Source organism: Cynocephalus volans, chromosome 16 (assembly GCF_027409185.1).
Source record: "Cynocephalus volans isolate mCynVol1 chromosome 16, mCynVol1.pri, whole genome shotgun sequence".
In the NCBI taxonomy this organism is placed as follows: domain Eukaryota; kingdom Metazoa; phylum Chordata; class Mammalia; order Dermoptera; family Cynocephalidae; genus Cynocephalus; species Cynocephalus volans.
In genome coordinates, this window is record NC_084475.1 from 18,641,886 (window position 1) to 18,651,803 (window position 9,918).

Sequence of the window (9,918 nt, forward strand, 5' to 3'; positions counted from 1 at the left end):
GTGAGCGTGGTGCTGACAACACCAAGTCAAGGGTTGGGATCCCCTTACCGGTCATCTTTTAAAAAAAAAAAAAAAAAAAAAAAAAAAAAAAAAAAAAAAAAATAAACAACTCCATTATCTTGATCACCTAAAGGTCTGTTTCTTTTGTCCATTTTTTTCTTGATATTCAGTCATATCTTGTCCCATCCTATGCCTGGTTATTTCTGATTGAGTGGGAACATCACATAACTGCAAAGAAAACTGGAGGCTCTGGATGGTGTCATCTTCCCCCACAGAGGACTGACCTTTACTTCTGGCAGGTCACTATGCCAGAGGCACTAGCCTCCCCCCGTCACCTTGGTCAGGGATTATACTGACTTGTAGCTGGGCTTCATTTCTCATGATGGTTGGTCTGTTTCCAGTTGTCTTTACTTCTAGTGGGTAAGCAACCCTGAACTTCAGCTTCTGCCCCTCAGTCTCGTGTGTCTGTGAAGAGCTCTGCTCAGCTCCTTGGCCTTCCTAAAGCTGATTAGGTGAAAGTGACCCCTGGTGCTGGGCTTGCCTCCCTGGTTTCCTTCTCCTAGGTCTCAGCCTCACAATCACTATGGACTTGCAGGCTCTGCAATACTGTCAAACAGATTTTTAAAACTATATCTTGTCTAGGTTTTCTAGTTGACCTCAGCAGGAGGGATGCTCTTAGCCACAGAGTCTGGCTAAGAGTTGCTAAAAGTGAAATCTAGTCCCAAATTATCTACAATGAAGACATATTACTTTGTAAGCAGAAAAATTTATTTTTAAAAAAGGAATATATGAGGTCTGGCCCATGGCTCACTTGGGAGAGTGTGGTGCTGATAACACCAAGGCCATGGGTTCAGATCCCTATATAGGGATGGCTGGTTAGCTCACTTTGGAGAGCCTGGTGCTGACAACATCAAGTCAAGGGTTGAGATCCCCTTAATTGTCATCTTTTTTAAAAAAAGGAATATATGTATTAGATGACTACAAGATAAAAAGTCCAACCCCCATTCCCACGGCAGTTAAAATCCACGCCATCAAATCCCAGGTGCCTTTCGGATGTCCTCTCATGGCTTCCTCATGAGCTCCTCCGGGCTCAGGAGGCGCTCACCTTCCATGTGCCCTGAACAAATGCTCGTCCAGCACTGGGAGCAGAGACCCTGCCCTGGATGCCTCCCGGGCTGTGGTGAGAGGGCTGGCACAGTGTCCTACCGACCCCTGCATCCTTGGGCGCCCTGTCCCACACACAGGCGGCACTCAAGGTTTGCTGATGAACACAGGTAGAGGGCGTCAGCCTCGTGTCATGGGAAGTGAAGGGGTCCAAGGACAATGGGTGCGTGGTTTCCTGCCCCTCCTCACTCCTGCCTGCTTGGAACGCCTCCACTCCCCACTTCTATCCCAGCCAGGGCACAGGGTCCCCAGTCACACCACACTCAGGGCCCCAACTGCCTCAGCACAAACTTCCACTTCCCCAGCACCAGTTCAGTATCCTGCGCCGAGACGTCGCGGTGCCACACGGCACGCACGGACTGCTCTGACCAGGGAAAGAGCAGCACGCGCACCGCGTGGCCAGTCTGGGCCACCTCATCTGCGCTCACGGTTTGCAGGTGCCGGCATAGCTCCTCAGGTGGCAGCCCGTCCACCCGCACCATCACCATGTTGGTCTCCACGGCGCTGGGGTCCACGGAGCACATGGGCGATGCCAGTTCCTGGAGTCCTGGGTCAGGTCCTGTTGTGAGTGGACTGGATCCCAGGAACCCACCACTGCCCCCACCACCCAGCACTGTCACCTGGGGAAGGCAGAGGAGCAGCCCAGCTGTATTGGGGATGGTCAGGGGGTAAGGACCCTGAGTCTTGACATGGCCTCCTCCAGAGTCACACAGACTTGACCCTGCTACTTCTTAGCCGTGTGGCCTTAGACAAATCAACTGACCTCTCTGGACCTCAGTTTCCTCATCAGTGAAGTGGGGACATCATGGGTTGTGAGGACTCAATTAACAGATGAAAGACCCAGGTTAGGAGCTATACTCTGCGGGATTCTGCACAGAATCGTAATCGCTGACACCTGCCAAGTGCGTCCTAGTACCAGGCACTGCACTGAGCAGGTGCTGTTCAAGCATCCAGCACCCTGGGTCCCACCCTTTGACTTAGCAGCTAACTGTCAATGTCCTAGAGTCTCGAAGGGTGCAGACCTCCTGGGGATTTGGGCCCTGCTGCAGGGGACCCACCAGGCATGCCCCAGACCCAAATCAGAGGGAGCAAAGGGACCAGTCCAGGCACCTTTGGCGAATCTCTGGGCATTCCTGTGGTCCCTCAGTAGCGTCTCCTCCGCATCAGCCAGTCCCACCAGGGCAGCTGCGGCCAGCACCCCTGCCTGACGCATGCCTCCACCCAGGGCTTTCCGGAGGCGCCAGGCTTCTTCAATGAAGTCCTTGGGCCCCCCAACCAGGGCCCCCACTGGTGCGCCCAGGCCCTGGAGGAAGAGGGGAGACTCCTGCTGACCCAGGTGCGCATCCTGCTGAGAAGGGGCAGGTGCTGTAGCCCTGCCTGGGGAGGAGTTAGAGGGCAGCCCAGGGCCAGCTGCCAGGAAAGGAGCCCAGGAATCCACTTTGCCTCCTGCTGAGCACCCCCACCCCACCTGTCTCTGGGAGGCCAGCCCAGGAGATTCCCCACCTTGGAGAAACAGAGAGACACAGAATCGCAGTGCTCCACGATGCGGGCGGGGGGCACAGCCAGTGCTACCGCTGCATTCATCAGCCGGGCCCCATCCAGGTGGACCCGGGCCCCGTAGGTCCCGGCCAGGAGGTGTACCTGGGGGCAAGGTGCAGGTGGAAGTCAGAGGGGCCAGGCCAAAGGAGGGATAGGGGGAGGATGGTCTCCAGGGGGCCCTGGGCTTGGCTCCATGAGGAGTCATGGTTTGGTGATGGGCTCTGGCTATTTGGGACCCGAGCAGTCACGTGCTGCCTGAGCCTCAGAGCCACACTCCATGGAAGGTGTCGTAACTCATGCTTATCCAGCATTCACCGCGGGCCGGGGACATAAACGTCTCATCTCATTTAAGCTTCACGACAGCTCCACAAGGGAGATGCTACTGCTCTCCTTCTGCAGATGAGGAACACAGGGTTAAGTCCTCGTGACAGCAAGCAGCAGAACCTGACACTGCAGCCCCCTACCACGCATGCTGGTGCGAGCACCAGGCAGAGCTGGTGACCGCAACCCGTGCTGGTTCCCACAGCCTTTCTGGGCAGCACATCTCCCCTCTGGGACTCAGCCAGTGGGGGGATGCTCTGTGCTTGGGTGAGCCAGGGACTAGGGGCCCTAGCCTGGGGCAGCAACTTCCATTACATTTTCAGCCCAGGACCACACATGTGTCCCTCCCATGACCATCTGGCCACTGATGGTGCATGACATGCATTGGAGTCTAAAGCTCAGGATGGGGCTTCAGTGCACGCAGGAAGCCAGGAGCAGGATAGCTGTGGGGCCGGGCCTACCTGGCGTAGGTAGTCGATGGGGAGGACCCGGCCTCCTGAGCTGCTGTGTGTGTTCTCCAGGCAAATGAGCTCACAGACCAGGTGATAGGGGCTCCCGTGGCCACGAGTGATCATCCTCTTCAGTTCAGCCAAGTCCAGGGTGCCGTGGGGCAGGTCCGGGAGGGGGTGGGAGTGTACCCCAGCGATCTTCAGGTAGGGGAGGGGACAAAGAATCAGGTAGGTATGGGGTCCAGGGGCACCTCTCTGTGGAGTGGAGGGCTCCTCTGGAGTAGGGAGCCAGACCCCTGAGTCCTGTGCCTGCTCCTGCCCAGCTCTGAGGCTTAGAGCCTCTCCCCTGTTCTGTGCATCTGGACACAGACATCCCAGCCCAGGAGGGAGCTGGGCCCCCTCCACATGTTTTCTCCTGAGATGTTGCTGTCGGGCTCCCGCCCCAGTGCTGGAGTGCTCTGGGAGCCCACTTGGGGGCAGCACCGGCCCAGGGGTTTGCCCAGTCTCTGGGGCTAGCCTGAGCCGCTGCCGCCCCCATGTGGCAAATCTGGGCCCAGCTCTCCTTCCCACGTCCCCTGGAGAGGCCACCATCCCAGCCAGCTTTTCCGTGGCTCTCCCTTTCTCCCCTCTGCAGGTCCCAGCCTGGTGCCTGGGAAGCAGGTTGCCACCTGAGCACCCTCTGGTGGGTAGAAGATGCCCAGGGCCCCAGGTGAGCAGTGCCGGTCCTTACCTGAGCCACCCCGCCCTGCTCGTAGATGTGGAGGTGGCACTCCTGCCCAAGGAGGAGCTGGGAGCCCCGGCGCCGGCAGTGACACATCACTGAGACACACGGGGAAGGAGGGTAGGTCTTGGCATTGAGTCTGAGGGGGCCCATCTGTCCCTGCCCAGCTTGAGCCCCAGGGCCACAGCTAGCTCACAAGTGCCTCATGCCTATTAGGAACCAGCACCCCTTTGAGACACCTTACTGCATATGCTGGAAACGGTCCCACTAAATACACACATCTAGGATGGCCACGCTGTGAATCACTGGGCCATGTACAGCTGTGCCCTGAGGCCCCACCTGCAGAACACCTCCTGCAGGGAGAGGCCACCATGACACTGCCCCTCAGGGGATGAGCAGCCCAGGGCACCAGCACCCACCAGGCCTGGCAGGAAACAGATGGCACATGCACACGGGGAAACTGGAAGAGTGTTTAATAAAGGGACAGTTTGCAAATTTGAGGCGGGGGTAGGGAAACCGCAAGGACAAGCCTCTAGGGGTGAGGGAAGGCATGGCTACAGGAACCCAGAGCCAGCTGTGGCCAAGGGAGACCCTTGGAGGAGTCGTGGGGGAGGAGCACACACAGGCTGACCTCACTCTCAGCCCTTCCCATCTCCTGCCCAGGCTCCCCAAGGGTCGAACCCAACAGAAAGCCAGGAACGTTGTCCACGAATGTCATAGCCCCCACACAGAGGGGCCAAGTGTGCACTGAGGACGCGGACGGGAGACAGAGTCACCCGCGCTCACCAGAGATGAGGTTGGCCATGGTGTTGGTGGGCATAAAGAGAGTCCGCTCCACCCCGAGCAGCTCTGCAGCCTTTTCCTGCAGCTCTGAAGAAGAGGAAGGTGGGCGGGCAGGGAAGGTGCTATCAGTGTGCGCTCATGGCACCTGGCACCGCTCAAACTGCTGTCCTTGTGCTGCTCGTTACAGGCCAGAGCCTGTCCTGAGCCAGTTCCTTTGGATGAGAGCACCTGGCCTGAGGCTGAGGTGACTGGCCGTTGGAGCTGGAGCCCGTGTGCCAGCTGCACAGTCTGTGGTCTTGGCAACCACACATCCGGGTCCACAGGCCCTTCAGTCAACTCTCTGCACCCCCTTCCTCCTTGACCTCCCCCCTACTGAAACTCTCTTGTGGCTTGAACCCCTGTCCCACCCGGACCACACCTGTCTTCCTTTCCCATCAGCCCCCTCAGACGGGGCCCTGCGGTTTCTCTGCTGACTTCCTCTCTCCCACAGGAGGGGAGACCCAGTGGGGTGGCGGGGGGGGGCTGGAGGGGACCCGAGGGTGCAGCTGGAGGCTGAGTGGAGCTCCTGGCTCCTGCTTTAAAACCCTCTGGGCCCCCTTCTCTGACCGTAGCATCAAGTCCAAAGTCCTTGGCATGACATTCAAGGCTGGCATAATCTGGCCTCTGACTCCCCCTCCAGGGATGGGGTGGCCCCTGTACCCCACACTCCAGCCACACCTCCTACCTGTATCCTGAACACCTTTCTCACCAGTACACATATGCTTCTGAAGTTCCTTTGCCTGGTGAGCCAGCACTCCCTTGCCTACCTGGGGGGCTTCCACTCATCCTGGGGGGCTCCTCTGCAAAGTCCCTCTTCCCTGTGATCCACACACGTCTCTGCATTCCCTGGTTCCCAAGGCACCCTCCATAGACCCTGTCAACTGGAGCACCTCCCCCACCCACATGGTGGTGACTTATCTACACAGCAGGCTGCCCGCTGAGCCATGGGCTCAGCATCTTTTAAGTTCCTGCAACAGTGGGTGTCTGTTGGATGCATGATCAGTCCCAACGACCACTTGACCCCACGGACAGGCCCCTCGGGGTTCAAGTGTCGAGTCGTGGTTTGTCCCTGTGCCAGCTGAGGGCTGCACACACCCCAGCAGTAACAGTGGCTCACTATAGCTGCAACTCAACCCGGGGTGGGGGTGGGAGGTCACTGTATTTGAAAACATTCCCTTGGGAGGTGCAGCCTGTGGAGAACCCTCTCTTCCGGATCGACTTTCTGTTTGTCTTCATGGGGGAAGGCAGTGGGTGCAGGAGACTAGTTATGGGTTTAAGAGCCAGAAACTTGGTTCTGCCGTTTACTAGGTGTGGGACCTTGAGCGCCTCTCTCAGCATCTCAGGGCCCTCCTCTGCAAGACGGGTAACACCCATCTCAGGCGGCAGCGGGCTCATAATGCCACGTGCACATAAATCACCTGGCGATCCTGTTAAAATGCAGATTCTGGCTCGGCAGGCCCTGAGAGGGGCCCGAGAACCTGCATTTCCAACAAGCCCCAGGTGATGGGCCAGGCTGGGCAGCAGGCACGCAGAGCACAGGGCCTGGCCTGCGGCAGGTGCTCATTAAGTGCCCGCTGAGCCACACCCCTGAGTCCCGGGCCACCCCTCCCCGCCAGCACCATGGACAGCACTCTGGGGGTCAGCTCAGCGACCCCCGCTCCGGGCCTGTACGCCGGGCTCACCGCGGACAGTGGGGTCCTCGCCGTAGTCGTCGTCCCCCACGACTGCCTCGGCCATGGCGCGCCTCATGGCCGGCCCGGGCCTGGTCACCGTGTCGCTGCGCAGATCCACCACGTGGACCGGGACCCCTGCACGGCTCCCAGACCCCCGCGCCCAGAGGGCCCCGAGTCCCGGGGCCGCGGCCCGGGCCAGTCCACGGAGCATGGCAGGGGCAGCGCCCGGCTCCTCACCCCGACAGGAGCTGCGGACCCCTCTCCTTCCCGGAAAGGGCGGCCCGGAGCTGCAGAGTCTGCGCTGCAGGACTTCGGTCGCTGCTGACCTGGACCGGGCGGGCCCCGCGGCACGCTGGGAGTTGTAGTTCGCGCTACATAGAGGTGGGCATGCACGAGCCGGGGCGGGCTCCGTAGCATGCTGGGAGTTGTAGTTCGCGCTTCATAGAGGCGGGCATGCGCGAGCCCGGGCGGGCCCCCGCGGCACGATGGGGGTTGTAGTTCGCGCCTCGTCGCGGCTGATGCTGCGCGAACCCGCGATGCTGGATCAGGAGGGTTCGGCTTACTGAAGGGGAAACCAAGGCCGGGCAGGCTTTTATGGAGCTGACGCTCCCGTGGCTCTAACCGTGTACCAGGCACTGCCCAGGCGCTTTACAAATGTTAACTCAGTTAAGGCTTACAACAACTCTAGGAGACAAGTGCCATTATTATCCCTGTTTTACAGATGGGGACTGAGCCACCAGAAGCTGACGAACATACCTGAGGGCATGTTGGAAAGAACTGGTCGGGGCCGGGGCCGCCTGTCTCCAGACTCCATCTCTGAACCACTGTGTTACGTTGCCCCTAAAAAGTAGTTTCCCAATCAATTACTCGTTTCATTATGGATTTCTTGAGCACCTGCTATGTGCCAGGTATTGTCAGATGCTGGGTAGGGGACACCTAGATGGCTGCAACTGGGTCTGAGCATATGGCCTCATGGGGTATAATGGGAGACAGAGTTAAAGGGGCACATAGAGAGCCCCTTCCTGCAAACACCCCTGTCCTCGAGGGTGGGCTGCCTGCATGGAGATAGGGAAGTGGTGAAGGGCACTGCTGTGACTTGAATGTGTCTCCCAAAAATTCATGTGTTGAAATTTGTTGCCATTGAGATGGTTTTAAAAGGGTGGGAAATCTGACTTAAATTCATATCTTGATTGGAGGTATGGCCTTTGAAAGGTAATTAGAGTTAGATAAGGTCATCGGGGTGGGGCCCCAGTATGGGCCTAGTGAGACCTGAGCTCACATGCATGCTCTGGTCCTCTGCCACATCACGATGCTGCAAGAGGGCCCTCGCCGGATGCCAGAACCATGCTCTTGGACTTCTCAGCCTCCAGAACTGTAAGCTAAATAAACTTATTTTCTTTATAAATTATCCAGTCTGTGGTATTCTGTTATAGCAAGAGAAAATAGACTAAGACAGGCACCAACTGACTGCGTTTGAAGTTCAAGTCCCCCACTTACCAGCTGAGTGGACTTAGACAAGCCACATAACCTCTATATGCCTCTGTTTCCACAACTGCAAAGTGGACCATTGTGGGGATTCAATGACTGAATGTGTTTAGTGCAGACCCAGACACCTGACTCATGGTGAGCACTATAGACGTGTTCCTGCTGCTGTTGCTGTTATTGTCATTGTCGTCACTGGTCACAGTCTGGAGCCCTGGAGCCCCAGGACCTGGTCCTGCTGCTGTGGGGTGTATTGTGGCTCAGTCCGGACCCTGAGGTGACCTTCCCTCACACAGGGAGGACAGGAACCCAGCGCCAATCAGCAGCTCCCCTTCCTGGAGTGTGGGCCACAGGTGTCATCTGTCTCCCACAGTAGAAAGTTGGCCCGAGAGGGGCCACAGCAGGGCAGAGGCCCCAATGTCCGGTGAGGACATCCCTCAGTGAAGAGGACACTCATCCTGCATCAGACACTGGCCACGCCTCTGCCACCTGACAGCTCCAGGTCGGGTCTGGGGACTTAAGGAGAGCAGATGGAGGCTGCAGAGCTCAAGTCTGAGGGGTGGGGGCCAGGATGCTACCCAGAGAGGAGCGCAGGGAGGGAGAAGCTGGTTGTGGCAGTGGGGCAGGCTTCCTGGAGGAAGCAGAGATCGGGCTGAGCTTTGAAGACAGAGCAGGGCAATAACCAGGCAAAGCAGAGGGGACAGTGCTTTGGGCAGAGGAACAGCATAGGCGACTGTAGGGGGAGCTGGAGAGCTCAAGGTCCTGAACAAAGTCCAGTGTGGCTGGAGAGGTGAGCAGGGGTGGAGACGGAGCCCAACAGCTACATGCAGGGTGGGGGCCACCTCTCAGGGGCTCTCCCCCTCGCCCCCTTCTGCCTGGCCGGGTCATGCTGGAGGGGTAGAAATCGCAAGTCCCTGTAGGGTCTGTGGCCCCAAGGATGTCCATGTGTTGGAAAGGCTCACTGCCCTACCCCACCATGGGGCCCCTCTGGCCCTGACCCACAATCTCCACTGAATTCCAGGCCCTTGGAAAACAAGCCCCTTATCTCACTGTCTGGCTCCAGCCCTCCTGCTGGGAAGTGAGGGGCGGGAGCAGAGGCCTCTGTGGGGAGGAAGGGAAGTGGATGGGCTGTTCAGCCAGGGGGTGGAAGCTGCTCTCAGGGGAGCATGGACAAAGGGACAGATCCCAGGCTCCCCCCAGCCATGGCAGAACCACGGGAGCTTCCTGTTTGCAGGCACTTCATGGTTGCAAAGCCTCCTGCCTGCAGCCTCACTCTTAGTCCTCACAGCAGCCTTGGGGAGGGGAACTGAGCAGAGAGGTTGGGGACACAGCTGGCCACTAAGTGGGGCCTTTCTCTTTCCAAAGCAGAGCTTTGGTGGCCTCTTCCTGGGGGAGGTTGGTGCAGAATGGAATTTCCTTCTGCCAGGTCCTCCTACCTGGTCCCCAGGATATCTGGGCTAGCCTCGCCTCACCCAGTGGTGTCTGGCCGTGTGGAGGGAGCAAAGAGCGTGGTCTATCCCCGAAGAAGGTTGGGGGCCTCCGGGAGTAGTTAGGCATGTTTGGGGGAGACCCTCTCACCACGACTTGGCCTTAGGGGGCCGTCTGGGTTCATGCAGGCGTGTGTGGGTGTGCGCATGGGTGTGTCCCTGGCTGCATCTGAGGTCCGAGTGGTCCTGTTGGTCAGCTGGGGTGGGAAGTCCAGAGCCCCCGAGAGCCAGCTGTGCTTGCGCTCTCCTGCCTCCCTCCT

At 58.5% G+C, this 9,918-nt stretch overlaps 1 protein-coding gene across 2 annotated transcripts; it reads right to left on the reverse strand.

Annotated features, from left to right (window-relative positions):
* Positions 1 to 746: 746 nt before the first annotated feature.
* LOC134364673 (uncharacterized) lies at positions 747 to 7,003 on the reverse strand. 2 transcript variants are annotated; one of them, XM_063080709.1, is made up of 7 exons: positions 6,699 to 7,003; positions 4,981 to 5,064; positions 4,204 to 4,292; positions 3,486 to 3,671; positions 2,668 to 2,805; positions 2,275 to 2,467; positions 747 to 1,711 (listed from the first exon to the last, which is right to left on the reverse strand). In XM_063080709.1, exons 1-7 carry the CDS (start codon positions 6,898 to 6,900, stop codon positions 1,428 to 1,430), a joined length of 1,176 nt encoding a protein of 391 aa, XP_062936779.1. In that variant the 5' UTR covers positions 6,901 to 7,003; the 3' UTR covers positions 747 to 1,427. The 2 variants fall into 2 exon arrangements, with proteins under 2 accessions (XP_062936779.1, XP_062936778.1); XM_063080708.1 differs by lacking the exons at positions 4,204 to 4,292; positions 4,981 to 5,064; positions 6,699 to 7,003 and having other exon boundaries at positions 3,486 to 4,191.
* Positions 7,004 to 9,918: the final 2,915 nt, after the last annotated feature.

Excerpts from the sequence above, each read along its gene's own strand:
- LOC134364673 (XM_063080708.1), bottom strand. The coding sequence starts at position 4,064 with ATGGTGGCCTCTCCAGGGGACGTGGGAAGGAGAGCTGGGCCCAGATTT. Across the intron at positions 2,468-2,667 it reads TGTCTCTCTGTTTCTCCAAG|GGCCTGGGCGCACCAGTGGG; the intron begins GTGGGGAATCTC and ends CTCTTCCTCCAG. Across the intron at positions 1,712-2,274 it reads TGCCCAGAGATTCGCCAAAG|GACTCCAGGAACTGGCATCG; the intron begins GTGCCTGGACTG and ends GACCTGACCCAG.